General features: G+C 40.5%; 3 protein-coding genes across 3 annotated transcripts in view; 1 reads left to right on the top strand and 2 right to left on the bottom strand.

The window, feature by feature from the left end:
- LOC141808312 (obg-like ATPase 1) overlaps nt 1-3,999 on the bottom strand; it is a 42,610-nt gene extending 38,611 nt beyond the window's left edge. The window contains exons 1-2 of the mRNA XM_074694851.1: nt 3,543-3,999; nt 2,277-2,368 (exon numbers count right to left, since the gene is read on the bottom strand). Coding sequence (XP_074550952.1) covers nt 2,277-2,368; nt 3,543-3,545 — 95 coding nt within the window. The 5' untranslated portion in view covers nt 3,546-3,999. The remainder of the gene's footprint in view (nt 1-2,276; nt 2,369-3,542) is intronic.
- Nucleotides 4,000-5,865: 1,866 nt separating this feature from the next.
- sp9 (sp9 transcription factor) lies at nt 5,866-8,409 on the top strand. The gene is made up of 2 exons (XM_074694848.1): nt 5,866-6,022; nt 6,559-8,409. The coding sequence occupies exons 1-2, from the start codon at nt 6,002-6,004 to the stop codon at nt 7,855-7,857; spliced, it is 1,320 nt and encodes a 439-aa protein (XP_074550949.1). The 5' UTR covers nt 5,866-6,001; the 3' UTR covers nt 7,858-8,409.
- On the bottom strand, nt 8,403-15,412 carry cirsr (corepressor of RBPJ and splicing regulator). The gene is made up of 10 exons (XM_074694846.1): nt 15,225-15,412; nt 14,246-14,340; nt 13,968-14,041; nt 13,829-13,842; nt 13,645-13,697; nt 13,498-13,546; nt 13,038-13,158; nt 11,923-12,029; nt 11,540-11,625; nt 8,403-11,151 (listed from the first exon to the last, which is right to left on the bottom strand). Exons 1-10 carry the CDS (start codon nt 15,294-15,296, stop codon nt 10,446-10,448), a joined length of 1,377 nt encoding a protein of 458 aa, XP_074550947.1. The 5' UTR covers nt 15,297-15,412; the 3' UTR covers nt 8,403-10,445.
- Between the last annotated feature and the right edge of the window lie 108 nt (nt 15,413-15,520).

Genomic DNA, 15,520 nt, shown 5'->3' with positions numbered 1-15,520 from the left:
GAACAGCTCCTTCAACTCAATCATCTTTGTTATTCTCACACAAGCTGCTCTGATTTAGCCTTATAATAAATGTTTCTTAATATCTGTTGACTTGCATAAAAGTAAAGGGAGCTCTCATGTGTCTGTTATACACATATGCACTTACATTGTTACGTAAATACAGCACATATATGTGCAGTAAACAAACCTGTTAAAGATTTTAAATTGGGCTTTTGGGACTTTCAAGTTACCAGAAATTCACAAGATACAAGACTTAATTATCTTGAGTTTGATTTGACACGCTGACTGCCTAATTAATGTCTGCTTCCTAGAGACATGACGTGACTTCATCTCAGCCCACTTGAGGTCGATTGTGAGTGTCTCTACTTTCTATTTTAAACACTTTGTTCCATCAAAGGGTTAAACGGATGAGTCTAAACTCTTTGTGCCTCCGAGCAAAGAGCATGGCAGTAAACACAACACGTGCTGCTCCAAGTGTTGGAATAGCCGCAAGGTTGGCGGAATCACAATCTCAAGATCCCCATATGTGAGAAGAACGGTCAGTCACGCCCAAGTAAGAGCAGGCTGGCATCAGAGGATGGTTAATTCATGAAGAAAGAAACGTAAAGAGCATCTACGTGTTGTGCTTTGACAAGAATGTGGTGTGGCAGGCCACAGCCTCAACGGGTTTCGCTTCTTACAGCAGGAAGGAATTGTGGTTTCTGTGGGATGGGAAATGAAAACACAGGGCACGAGAAAGTTCTTGGTGCAGTAGCTCTGAGAGCTGACAGAATGCACGTTAAGTAGAATAAAGTATTCGGTGTTTCTTCTCTTTCATGAAAATAGGTTTTAAGAAATCCTTGACTCACTAACTCGATCATTTCTTCACTAGAGCGACCTGTCTCTTCAAAACCTGCAGGTTTATCATCCTGCAGAGGTTTTCTGATGGCGGTTCTGTTGACTGAGACTCATGGTGGTTGCTTAAACTGGGCGACAGAAAGCCTCATAGGTGGATTTCTCAGACCAAGACTGACATCCATCGTGGTCAAACAGCACCATGTATCATTGTTTGCCAGTTTAAATTAGATGGCGTGCTCTTGTGTGGCTTTTTAAAAATTAATGTTTCAGGTTTTAACTCAGATAACTTCAGTTGCAAGTGTTATAAAACAAAAGAGGCACTGAAACTTTGTATTATCTTTAACCTACTGGGTTACATTATGTTTTTTATGTAAGCTCTATATGGTGCAGCTTCCAGGGTTACTAGGCAACAGGAGGGATGCTTAGTAAAGGGAGGGCTGGAGGGAGAGCTGGTAACGTAAACTGGAAATCTTTTGTTGACCAGAGTGTTTCATTTCAATTTAGCCTGAGCAACAATTCAGGCTACAAAGACCGGATCCACCATACTGGATCCTTCAAAAGATGCTCAGCCTGAATCTGGGCACAGGGTTAGAGCTCAGAGCATGTCAGCTGCTTGTGATACAAATGAGATCTGTGACAGTGTTTGACCACCAAGCTGACCCTGAGCCTGATGAGTGAACACGATGATGAGCGATCCGTGTGAATTCATAATGAATGGATTGTTGGGCTCATTAATGTTTTCATTCATTTTACATTTTTCTCTGCTCTCACAGCAGCCAGGTAGGTTTATTTTTACTTGATGCCATGCTGTTTTATTCAAATGCAGACAGATTATGACACATTCTGAACAATAAGACTTTGGTGGATATTAAACTATATTCACTGACTGAAAGCAAACTGCTGCAATAATGAGACATTCATGAATTAAAGAGTGCACGATGCAGAGTTCTGCTTTCTGACAGCTTTTAGGTTCAGACAGTAATCTTTTAAAAGAGTCACATTGCAAGTGTCTTTTTTACGTGTTTGTTTGGGCTAGATGAAAGCTTCTGTTGGATAGTTGGTCACATGTGGCTCTAAACGCCCAACAGCTCCAGGAAAATTCCTCAAAAAGGATCACCGCATAATTTTCCATGGACACTCATAAGGAGCAGGATTATGGAGGCCTGATCATGCCTCATCTGATTTTGTTTATGCACAAAGTTTAAAAGCTCCTCTTGCAGGAACCTGTTGCAAAAAATGTCAATAAAATCTTAAACTGTTTTTATTTTAGTTTCTTTTTTAAGTTTTATTTATGCTCCTGACTTAAATCTTGCCTCAAATGTGTTTCTGTCTGTGACATATGAGGGAGTGCAGGCATGGCTAAGGTATGGACGGAGCACATGCTGCTGCATGCAGTGTGGACAAGACGACACTAAGTTATCAAATAAATCTTTACTTACCCCACATTGGGAAGACCAACAATTCCTATTTTCAATGAAGTGCCGAACCTTCCAATCAGTTGCTGCGGCTTTGGTGCATCACCTCCTTTGCCCTGATAAATACAGAGAGTAAAATGTCAGAGGGAGCACTTGTTGTTACATAACCTCTAGTACATGCTGCTGATTTTTGAATGAAGCTGTTCCAGATAAAGTGAACCTTCTTTGGAGCCATTTCCCAAAGTTAAGTATTGTTGACTTTCCACAGCTGCTCAGATAAAAAAGAAACACTTTCATTCAGAGAAAATGAGCTAAGCTAAGTCTTTAAATGTAGCCAGTCGACTGCACCTCAACTGCTCCCCTGTGCTCAAAATAGCACATGCAGCCTCTGGAAATGAAAGTTGACACTGTACGCAGGCAGGCTAACCCGGACTTCCAAATTTAGCTGTCGATCCAGGATGATGAGCTGCTATAAGCTTGATCTCACAATGAAATGTTGGGTTTAAAATGTGTATTGTGAAGTGTAGTTAATCTTTAGCAGAGGCTTGGCTGTGTTGTCAGCAGCTGCATACTTTCCATTAACATTTGAATCATCAGTTTGACAGTCTGACTGAAGACATTCACGAGTTGCATCCCTTTACTGACAGGTCCGAGCTAGTTTGCCATTTCCCTATGTTTTTACAGCTTAAAGACTTCCTACAGCAGTAAATACTTATTGCCAGACAGTTTATTTCACAGTGCACTTTAATGTTCATCAATTATTTTCCCTTTGCTGTGGTCTCTATTAACCTGCCAACAAAATAACCACTGACCTGCAACCTTAAAGTGCACGCAACAAAATAAACACAATGGAAATGGCAGATGAGACACTGGCATTCCCTTTAAAGGCAATTCATGACAAAATAAAAGAGAATAAACAGAGTTTGTATTGTATTTTTGTTCTTAAATGGACCAGAATAAACATTTTAACTGTTTTTAAAAGAAGAAAAATTTCCTAACTAAAAGCATCTTGAGAAAATCTTTACACATCTACCCACTTCTTCTTCCAAACGAGCCTCCTTTAGAGTGTAATTTCTGCCAATAATGTACAGCTCCAGAGCCACAGTACTAAACTATAACATCTTTGTTCTCATACTTTCCTCCATCACTCTCAGAGAGAAACAGGTGTAGCCACATGAGCACACAAAATGACAACAATTAGTTAAATGTCCTCAAATAAACTTCCCTGAGCAGAAATACAAATTAAAGCACACAGGGGTTCGACCAAAAAAAAAAAAAAAAAGAACTCACCATTGAATCCAGCAGCCTGTCTGGTTTAACATGCAGAAAATGAGGCTCTAATAATCTGGATTGGAGGCAAGTGAGGCCGGCTTTTGTAGAAAGACTCTAAATGAATAGGTCTGAATTAATCATTTATCTTTTGTTGATGGATGCACCCCCACTTAGACTCATCACAATAGATGCAGACCGTTTTGTTCGACCAAATAAATCATTCCCATTGTTTAAGGTGCATTGATCAATCTAATGGCTTGTAATGGGCTCCTAATTGCCACAGAGAAGTGCTCACGAATGGAGTCCAGAATTACAGATTCAACTCAAAAATTCTCACTTGAATGACAAGAGGCAAGATCATGTTCTCCTCCTTTGTGCTGAGGAAGGAGCGTCTGAAAAACCACTATTATTTTACCATTGAGAGGGGAATGTCACTGGTAAATTTTCTGTAAATTTAAGGAGAGGCATGCAATAGGACAAAAATATTCAGAGGTGCATAAATATTTCTTAAATCATTTTTCTTTGTTAGGAAATAAAAAGCATTTAAATTAGAGTGCCACAGTGCCCCATATGAAGATCTCTTGCAAAATAATTATGAGGGGGACAAAAATACTACAATATCTGTTAGTTATTAAAGAGTGCAAAACCTGGGAGAAATTAGACAAATAGTCGTGATCTTATTTCAAACAAAATTATATTTACTGTTGTTTTATTTTTTTCTTTAAATGTCCTTACGTCCCACATTCATTTCCATTTAGGATAAAATTATTCTGAAAGTCTTCTGCAGTAATCAACTCTGTTTATGTAGAACAAACATTTAATACTGTTAACAGCGCTGTGCCAAATTGTCATGATTGCAAAAATGATTCAATTTTCCTGACAGCGCTCAGTATTTGATGAGACTGGTTTTTTATTCACCCCTCCAAAGGTGCTGGTTTTTACAGCAAGAGGAGTATTAGAACAAATTGCGCCTGTGTTGACTGGCAGCATTCACACTCTATAATGGAGCATTATTTGCCCATTTTGAATACTGTAATGCACATCTTTCGGTCAAGCCTCTTCTCTGGAAAATTGCTTTAACATTTAAAGCGACGATGATTCACGATAGAGCGGGTCAATTTTACATTATGCCATTCTCTCTGCGCGTTTTAACAAGCTATGGACTCTGTGGGATTTTTCAATTGTCAAATTAAAAGAATAGAAAAATAAGATTGATAAAAATAGAGAAATCATTTGAAAAAATCCCCGTTACTGTCCACGATTTAATTAAACGATTCATAAGTTGGCGTTAAATTTTATTTCCCAGGTACAACACAGGCACCGTGCCTGTTAATAAACCGGTTTAATGGAGATGACTGGCGGCCTTACAGCAGGCGTCCCATGAGCGCTGAAACTTTTCCGTCTATAAAACACTTGTCTCTTAAATCGGGTCCAGTGCACGCGCTGAGAAAGCGAGCTGTCATTTTTTATTAACCCCTCACCTGCACTCCCCCAACAAGCAAATTCGGGAGGGGTGGGGTGTGCAACCGGCTGCGCGCGAACACTCACACGCGCACAGGCGCAGACGCGCAATGGTTCTGGTGGTATGTAACCAAACCGTGCGTAATTGGATAGATTACGCGGAGTGTATCTGTTTTTCTTCATAAAGTTAACATGGAATGGTTTTATTTTAACTGCTCTTTAGTGTTTTGACCACAAAAGTGAGGTCTGGACTGTCAGGCCTGTTTCTGTACTTTTTCACGAACTTATTCCATCCTTTTTTCTTTTTTCCCCGATAAAATCACCCGCACTTTTGAGTAAACACGATGATCATATAGCATAAATTATTTCCCTCAGTGCTTTTCAAACACGGCGACATGCACGATTGGCTGCAGACCGGATAAAGTCATCAGCAATACCAGCGTTCCTTACATTGTTCACGAGTGTATGCGCATAAATAGCAACTATTTCTCAATGACGTGTTGCGCATGATCTGAATATTGGAAACCAGAAGGAGAATTTGGAACTAAACATCGTGACACCACAAACATAAACGCTCAAAAATGAGACAAAGTCTTACCTCTTCTGGAACGGACGTGTGAACTCAATTCTGCAATGAAAGGAGACATTGAGCCTTCGTGTGTGAAAACATAAAAATAACTGTATGCATTTAAAAAAATCCAAATCGTGTCTTGTATGACAGTCTGAGCAGAGGCTGCACAACACATGATTGACGGCGGGGTTTTTGGTGTTTCTGTCTGCGGTCGGCTCTCTCATTGGCTGACAACATCCCCAGTAAGGAATGCGGCCCTGAGATTGGCTGCGCGTCCTCGCCAGCTGTACTTCAAAGAACGCGCTCTCTACAACTAGGTAGTGTTTGGAACGGCGAGCCAAGAGAGAAACCGTGTGACCCAAGTCAAACACGGCGAGGCTGAAGCAGGTTGGAGCCGTTCAGCGTTGAAACAGCGAGCTCTCTTACCACAGCACAGACCCTGGATATGGCTACGTCTATACTTGGGGTGAGTCTGATTTTGGGTTTATGCGCAAAAGTTGTGCGTAAAGTTTCTAGCTCTTCTCTGCAGTTTGTTGATCTCATAAACATGCTTTCAGGTTTGTCGTTGCGATTAAGGCTACTTCTGAGTTAAATGACATTTGCTTGTTTGTTTCGTTACCTAATGACTTAAAAAAAAAACTGTGAAAACTTCCAAAAATCATCTTGTCATCGTCATCTACCCACAAACCCGAGCTAGTCAAACTTTTGGCAATTTTGGTATCTATTTTCTTATTTATCGAAGTTGAAAAATGAGTTTAGATCCTTTCAAAGTAATCAAATGTTTATCAGTTGAATAACTTATATGTATTTTTTCCATTATTGTCAAATGCATTCCCTGTAAAAACGCACTTTTTGGGCTTCAAGTCAAACTTTTTAAAACAATAGTAGGATAGATGCATTTCCTAATGGTACGTTGTTTATTAATCACAAACTATTAGACAAAAAAAATCATAATTGCTTTCTAGTCTTGATCCAACTTTTCTGTCGTATGTTTTTTTCCAGGAAGAACCACGGTTTGGAACTACACCTCTAGCGATGCTGGCTGCAACTTGCAACAAAATTGGCAACACTAGTCCTCTTACAACTTTACCTGACTCCAGCGCTTTCTCCAAAGGTGGATTTCACCCGTGGAAGAGATCCTCCTCCAGCTGTAACCTGGGATCCAGTCTGCCCGGCTTCACGGTAGCAACGAGCCGCGCGTCCACGGGATTAACGCCGACCAGCGGCACCGGCAACAGCGCCTTCTGCTTAGCCTCCACCTCCCCGACCTCCTCCGCGTTTTCCACAGAGTACAGCGGGCTGTTTTCCAACTCCGCGAGCGTCACATCCCAGGAGCCCGGACAGTCTGCTTTTATCTCCAAAGTCCACACCTCAGCAGAGACTCTATACCCGCGCGTGGGGATGGCGCACCCTTACGAGTCGTGGTACAAGTCCGGTTTCCACTCCACCATTTCTGGAGATGTTGCCAACGGTGCGTCCTCGTGGTGGGACGTCCACACCAATCCTGGGTCGTGGCTCGATGTCCAAAACCCTGCCAGCACCCTGCAGACCTCACTGCACTCCGGGACGCCTCAAGCCATCCACTCCCAGCTGAGCGGCTACAACCCGGACTTCTCCTCGCTGACGCACTCGGCTTTCAGCTCCACGGGGATTAGCCCCTCTGCGTCCCACCTCCTGTCCACCAGCCAGCACCTGCTAACGCAGGACGGCTTCAAAACTGTCATCCCTACTTACACAGACGCTTCTGCTGCCAACGCCATGATTTCTGGAGGCAGTTCAGGAATAAGTAGCTCCTCTAGGTCATCCCGGAGGTACTCCGGCAGAGCAACATGTGACTGTCCGAACTGCCAGGAGGCCGAGCGGCTGGGACCCGCCGGGGCCAGCCTGCGTAGGAAAGGACTCCACAGCTGCCACATTCCCGGCTGTGGTAAAGTGTACGGGAAGACTTCTCACCTGAAGGCGCATTTGAGGTGGCACACCGGCGAGCGGCCTTTTGTCTGCAACTGGCTTTTCTGTGGCAAAAGGTTCACGCGGTCAGATGAGCTGCAGAGACACCTGCGCACCCACACAGGTGAGAAACGGTTCGCGTGTCCGGTGTGCAACAAGCGCTTTATGCGGAGTGACCATTTGAGCAAGCACATCAAAACTCACACTGCCGGAGGAGGAGGCAAAAAGGGCAGCGACAGTGACACCGACACCAGTAACCTGGAGACCCCGAGGTCCGAGTCTCCTGAACTTATTTTGGAGGGGGTGAATCCCAGAATCACTGTAAAGGATCCGTCTCCTCACGACGAGCCCTAATGAGGCTCCTCCAAAATAAAACCAGATAAAAAAAAACTGCACAGCGTTAAAAACGGGTCTTATTTGACGAACAATAAAGGAGAAAATATTTCAAGAAGCGGTTGCAAAGTCGTAAAAATATACTCTCCACAGGCGTATTTCATGCGTAAATCCATCAAAAGAGAGCAGGGAGATTTACTGTAGGCCTTTGGGGATTTTTTTGAAGAGGCAACTTGAAAATGAAAGGATGATTGCTTTACGCGCAACCTGTTGAACTTTTGGTTGGACAATGTGAGTTCCATCTTGTATATTGGCCACTACACTATGTGTTCTTTTCATGTAAATGTTAGGCTATGATTGTTTTATTCGTGTTGGTATATCCTGGAAATCAGGGAGTTTACTTTCGACGCACTTTGTGGATATGTATGTACACAGCTTTTTCAACTTCGGTTAGCCATTTTTATTTCTTTGCCAAAAAATATCTATATATAAATGTTTACCTGTATAAAGTCACACGTATAAGACTTTCATTTTATCGTAATTAAAACATCTGAAAACGGCTGTAAGTGTGTGATGTAGATTTTATTTTTCGTTTTTATTTGTGGTAGGTCTTTTTTTAAATTTGTTATTCAATTTTAAATTTATTTTAACGCGTCAAAGCTGACCATGAGCTATTTTTCTTCAAATCACCCTGCGCACCTTCACTTTGACTATTCCCCTGTGGAATAAATCAATGTTTAATGCCCCGGAAAGCAACATTTCATGGCCAAATGAAAATCTTGTTAAATGGTATTAATTATGACTTGGAGCACATCGCAGCCCCATGTGTCTTGTATTTGCGATTAGGGATTCGTGTCTTATCAAATATCTAATTAATCTCCGGGACATCTTTTGTTCACTTTCACTTTATCTGGGGTTTTCCGAGGGGGTTTGATGACAAAGGTCCCTGAATATTTATTCTAATTGTCCAAATTAACTGCTTTTCATTTGCATACCAATCGATGGAGCGAGAAAGAGGATACGCGTTTTTTTGCCCTCTTTGCCAGAAACCACAGAGATGTGATGGGAACACTTTTTAAACTTTAGAAAAAACAGAAGAGTAGGGGGCAAAGAGTCACATGCAAATGCCGAATCCGAAATGCTCTTTGCACAGCGCAGTCAAACGGTGTCTGCATGTTATTTGAATATCAGTGGCCCCGCATTGAAAGGGTTCAAGGATGCTCTCTGACTTCTTTGTGCTTACCCAGTGCAGCGTCCGACTCTCAAAGAAAAAGCCGGGAATAATTACAGCGAGAGACCTGCACCGGGAATACGTCAGGGGAGAGCGTCTCACCCAGACACCCTTTTTTTTCAAGAGGGTGTTAAATTGACCAGAAGGCAATAGAGGGAAATTATTTTCATTTCCTTTTGTGCTACAGCGGCTTGAAGGAAACGGCCGGCGAGTGAAAGCTATCAAATTAGATCGCCAATTTGAATTTCTTTTAAATTTTAAATCGGAGAAAACACTTAGAGTGAAAATGTAACATTTGAGCCCAAAACTGCTTTATTTTAAAAATGGTGCTGATATGTTTTTAGAGTCATATCCAATTCTTTTCCACGCAAAATCTCTGAGGCGTTCCGCATCAGGTGAGAAACAGTTAGGCCCACCATTAATTTAATTCGAAAAAACAGGTAGAAAAAAATAATATGGGCGGGTTGAGAAAAAGATTTTGCAACAAATAAAAAAATGAACAAAAAACATAGATCTCTGGCTCTAATTTAAATTAAAATAGAGGTGCATTTTTATATTCGCTATATAATTCTCAAAATATAATAATGCAGAGATAATACGTTTAGTTGAGCGTGTGTCCGAATTAATAGTTACACTAATAGTCAAATATAGTCGAACTAACTACAGCTATAATAGAAATGAGCGCATTTCCGCAATTTTGCGCGCGACCACGGACACGACTCATTTGTGAATTTGGCTCCATTGTTAGAAAATATGCGGACTTATTTTGTCAAATGGTGCTTTAAGACAATGCTAGTTTGTACAGAAACAAAATAACAGGAATGTAGCATGAGGAAAAAAAACAGGAGTATTTTTACCCAATATTCAATATTTCTTTCTCCCTTGTACAATTCCACAAGTCAATGTTTTAACCCTAAAAATTTAATGACAAAAAATCAGTCATATATCTTTTTTTTCTGGTAGCCTATCAACAGCCGTCCATGCATTACTGATAATGTGAATGATTCCTAAATAAAATCACAATAATAGTATTGAGATTAAAAAAAATATATACAGCAACATAAAGAGTCTGTTACATGGCCAGCCGACTTTACAGTGAGTCTAACATTTCACCAACAACAGATCCTTACTGCATCTGCTTCAAATGTTAATTAATTTAGAGCCTCATTCAGCAGAAGACAAGGGAGCAAAAAGCTGCTGCTCAATATTTCCTGTCAACTGCTTCCCTCTACTGGACAAGAAGAAGACGAGCACACAGTATGGACAGTTTTACACAGAGGGGCACTAAAAGTGAAGACTACACCAAAACAATGCAAAAAAAATTATGAAAAATGTTTTTACGTTGGGTTTAAAATTGCAAGAAAGGAAAACAGGTCTGTCAGTGCCTTACTTTTGCTCTGTCTTGACTTCTCTCCCTCCTCTCCCTGCTCCTACTTCTACTCCTGCTCCTTCTTCTGCCCTCCCTGTCCTTCCTCTTCTCCCTGCTTCTACTCCTCCCATCTGCTGTTCTGCCTCTCCTTCCATCTGTGCTGCTTCTGTTCTTCTCCCCATCTCTGCTGTGACGCCTGTCTTTACCTCTGTCCTCCCTGCCTCTCTCGCGGCTCCTACTTCTGTCCAAACCGGACTTGGAGCTGCTTGGTCTCTGCCTGTCCCTGCTGCTGTGTCTCTTTCTCTCTTGACCTCCCTCCAGTTTCACTCTGTTCTCCGGGCTCCTGCTCCTTCCCCTCTCTGTCCTTGTGTGTCTATAATCTGCAGACTCCTCTTCAGGCTGCTTCTGTCTGGTGTGAGGGCTTGCTGACCTGCTCCGGTGAGAGGAGGCCCTTTTCTGACTCTTGACTTGCTGCTCGCTCTTCGAGCTGTTATCCCGACAGGAATCTTTTTTCTTGTTCTTCTTTCTCTTCTGGCTCTTGAACTTGCCCCGGCTGTCTGAATCTGAGCCACTGTCACTACTGCTGCTACTACTACAGGAGTCACTAGAGCTGTCGCTACTTTCATGCTTTTTCTTGTGTTTTCTTTTGCTCTTCTTCTTTTGCTTTTTGCTCTTCTTCTTCTTCTCCTTTTGCTTCTCAAGGCGATCAAGTTTCCTGTAAAACGAGTACCCAAACATTCGGTTAATGTTCTGCAAAGCACTTCTGTGATTAAGTCTCAAGTTTGAGGCTTAAAATATGTCATAATATGTGCAAAATTAAGGCGTAATCCATAATATAGCTCTCATCTTACACCTCTCTCAGGTTAGTTCCTAAACTGCTTAAACACGGTCATGCATAACCTAACAAATCAGAATAATTCATTCCATAGTTTTAATACATAAAGTAAAAAAGTAAAAGAAAATAAATGCATTTTAATTAGATCATTTTGATTAATTCTGACGTGTGATTTCCTGTTTAATTTCTTCAATAAAACCAGGCTTAGAATATTATAATATGTAAAATCGAGACTTTCAAAAAATCAAAACTGATATTTTATTTTCACCTGAGGAGCTTCTGTTTTTGTTTGGTGGTCAGGGACTTGAGAAATTCCACCTCAGGATCCTCCTCCTCCTCACTGGCAACAAAATCCTGTAAGCATACATGACATCTCATTGTACTGTTTACATTTCAAGCTAAAAGCAAACACCTACAACTTTCAAAAGGCAAATCTGAACAAATCTGTATTTAACTACTTCAGCCGAACACTTTTAAACAATGATAACAAATTTTATCTGTTTACTTGACCCAGTGGCTTTCAGAACTGGCTCCTGTGTAGTATATCTAGAAGCTATCGACGCATTACAAATGCAGCCCTGAATGTGTATGTGTGTGTACGTTCATGTCATCCTATGTGTGCAGAAATGGGGGTGTGAGACAGACAATTACCTGCGCTGGATCACAAACTGTAGCATTCCTATCAAGGACACATTTTTTCAAGGCAAACCCACTGTTCCGCATCTCCGCCATTAACTCGGAGGGGTGCATTGACGGACCTGTTAGCACAAATCACAGCCTCAGAGTCCCATTGATGTCAAAGCCATGCCAACCACTATCTCCCCACAGTGGGAATTTCAGGGGCGGCTTTGTTAACAGAATGGGACATCAAATCAACTCACTCCACTTCCGGCTGAGCAAATCATACAATATCATCCTCCGCCAAAGCAGCAGTTAGGGGAATCAGAATACACAATAATTACATTTTTTCTCCCAGCACAGGAGGGGGACCATAACAGCACTCCACCATCAACACCATGCACTGACTGGACTCTCCCCGGGTGAAAATCATTGCTCTACGACTCCATTCGCTAATTGCAGAACTCTGAAAATCTGCTCCAGCCCAGGAGCTCCCGCTAAAGCCTCGAGGGGAGAGACACAGTAGGTGTAGCTGCTGCAGACTCCGAATGACTGGAGCTAACATACTGGCTAAAAATATCAAGGAGTACTGGGTTTCTCCTTTCCTGTTGCTTTGAACCGCATACTCCAAGTTGCTTTTTCTGATATAAAATTGAGCACAAGTCATTTCAACAGAGTCACAGATGCTTCTTCTGGTAACAAAGCCATTAATACCTCAATATTTTCAACATTCTATATTATAAATAATATTCAGAATTATTTCAAGTTATGAACACACAGAAAATGGTTTTGATTTTTGGAAAAATGTTAATAAATGTGTGTAATGATTAAAAAGCCCAAAATTGAACCCCAAATCTTTTATTTTGTCATCTTTCCCAAAACACTGTGAAACAGGAAACCAGAAGTTTTTGAAATTTCAAATGGTATCAATTAGTTTGTTTAATGTATGTTATAAAAAGACTCCAAATTATTTATCAATGCTTGTAATACATAATAACTATTAGATAAAAATTGAAAGAAACATTAAAATACTACTATAAAGAAGTATTTTTTTTATTTCATATTATTGTGCTGGTAAAATCAGAATACAGAAAACAGCAAGATGAACATTTGTATTTTATTTTGGAATATCATTGTATGCACTCTACCTGCTGTCTCATCCCCGGTCACGGAGGTGGCGTTGATTCCTGACAGTCCAAACAGAGGACACTCTCTGTCTGTGTTCACATGGCCCCATTTGTGACACTTGATGCATCTCACGTTGCGCACCTGGTGAGTGATAAACAGTCATCAGTTTGAATATATATCTATGTACAAACAAAGTAACACTAGATTTGTTTTAATGGTAACATTTTTTGTTGTTGAACAAAGAAATGTCCATAAAGGTATTTTGGTGACCTGTAATTCACAACCACAATTGTTTTTTGGGGGAGAATTTTGTTCATTCCCAGTCTGTTTAACTATAAGCTCCCCAAAACACACAGAAGTCAACACATTCATCACCAATACCAGTCATCTTTTATGTAAAAGTTAAAGGAGTCAGGAGAAATCCAGGTATCAAGTAGCGCAAATTGTTTAAGTTTCAAATGAATGAAAATCACCACACACCTGGATTCCAAATGGTTGATCTCTTATATTCATGTCATCCTTTGCATATCTACAAGAGAAAATTACAAAAACAAAATGAAAATGTAAATTAAAATGAGTGATTGAAAAAAAAAAAACAATAGATGTGTGTAAAAATAAACAACCCACTTCTCTCGGGGAGCCCCTTTCTGCCATTCAAATTTGTACTCTTCTTCCCCATCCTGGAATAAAATAAAGAAAACATTTTCAGAATGAACGTAAGTGCACAGACTGTTTCTGGTATTGTGATTGAAAGGGAATGTAAAGTATACATAAGATAAAACTGTGCAGGTTTGTTGTTTTCTTTTATTACCTCTTTCTTCTCCTCTTTGGTGAAGAATACAGTCGTGTAGAAAACACAAATAAAAAAGTATTAGAACAATGAAACTTATAATAGGTAAGATTGGCACAAATATTAAGTCAGTAGGGGTTAAATTACTCCAGTGAACTACCTTTAGATGCTCCAGGGGGAGCCTCATACATGAAATTGAGGCCATTTTTAACACGATCATCCCCCATCAATAGCCTAGAGGTGAGAAAACAATGTGGTAAACTTTAAGGTATATCTATTAAATTCATTTCTTTAGAGGAGGCTTTCAGAAGTCTATAAGTCTAAAATGAAAAAGAAAAATGATCTGTGCGTTTATTTTTTTGTCACACAACAAACACAGCAGCATAAGAGTGAATGTGTGATGAAGACACGAGATCTGCCCTGCATTGTTCAACCCACCTGTTGTTGTAAGTCTCCTGCTCTTTCAGGTAGGCCTGCATAAGTTCCTCCTGCTTGGTCTTCTCGTAAGTCAGCTTCTGTTCCGCTATCCATACCTGCAAGTTTAAGTGAAAACAATCAGAACACATTCTCAATACCTTGTCCAACATTTCCAACACATCTTATGAGCATCACCTGTCCCTGTCTTCCTGAACCACTTTGATAAAACTCAGTCTGATACCTTTGCAAAGCAATAACTGGCCTGTATATACACTTGAAAACGCACAAAACGTACTGAAGCATATTATTTAAAAAAAAAAAGTATTAATTACAAAATATACAGACAGAATATATGTTAAGAAGTCGAGTGAATACCTGATACCATCTTTTACTTACTATATCGGTGTATATATCAAAGTGATTTGCTTTAACAGTGAAGGCACAAAGGTGTTACAAAGCTGTGTCTACAGAAGCCAGCCGATTATCAATTACTATGCAAAGCCAATGTATACAGCAATACAGCATCAAGTTGCAACAATCGACCTAAATGCCACTGCACAACTCACTGTTAGTTCAAAGGTGCTACTGAGAGCTTGGAAGAGACAAAATATGGTCAATTCATTTTGACAAAGACGACAATATCGTCCAGATACTTAAACTAGCCTCTGAGGGCAGTGACAGCAGAGTGAATTCTTATTAAAGTTAATACTGACCAGTTCCTTGTAACACAAGACAACACTGACAGAAGCGGGTTTCCTTGACGTAAACTTCACAAAATTGATTGAAAGGGACAAATCAACCACGAAGACTTAATACTGTCACATTAATGTTTCAGACAGACTGTATTTTCACTTCTCAAACCAACACTTTTTAATTTACTTCAAGCTTTTGTCGAGTTCATGTTTACCCTCACAGAGTAGCTAGCTGAGCTAGCGTAAAAGCACCTAGCAAAATAGCATGCTACTTTGACCCTTTAAAGCTATCCGTTGATAGCACTCACCTTTTTGATGTTTGACTTCGAGGCAGGATGAAAATCCTTCTTACACATGAAATTCGCAAAAGATTTCCCCATGGCTGGCAACCAGTAGTGTCAGCCGATGGTGAAAAAGCAGCTTTAATTTCAGCTAGCGCGTTCTGCGTATGCGCTCTGTGCGTCATATAAACATCCGGCTCCGTGAAGTTAGTTTCATGTTGGTGTTAAGTTGCGACCTGCAGATGACTCAAATTTTAAGCTAGATTCTTGTGTCTTATTTAAATAATATAGAACCCGTCCTGTTATAGCAGTCAGTTATTATC

Source organism: Halichoeres trimaculatus, unplaced genomic scaffold, assembly GCF_033239565.1.
Source record: "Halichoeres trimaculatus isolate MK-OKI-2021-1 unplaced genomic scaffold, fHalTri1.1 fHalTri1_scaffold_19, whole genome shotgun sequence".
In the NCBI taxonomy this organism is placed as follows: Eukaryota; Metazoa; Chordata; class Actinopteri; order Labriformes; family Labridae; genus Halichoeres; species Halichoeres trimaculatus.
Note: the sequence above shows the minus strand (reverse complement) of the source record. Positions and strands in the feature narration are given on the sequence as shown.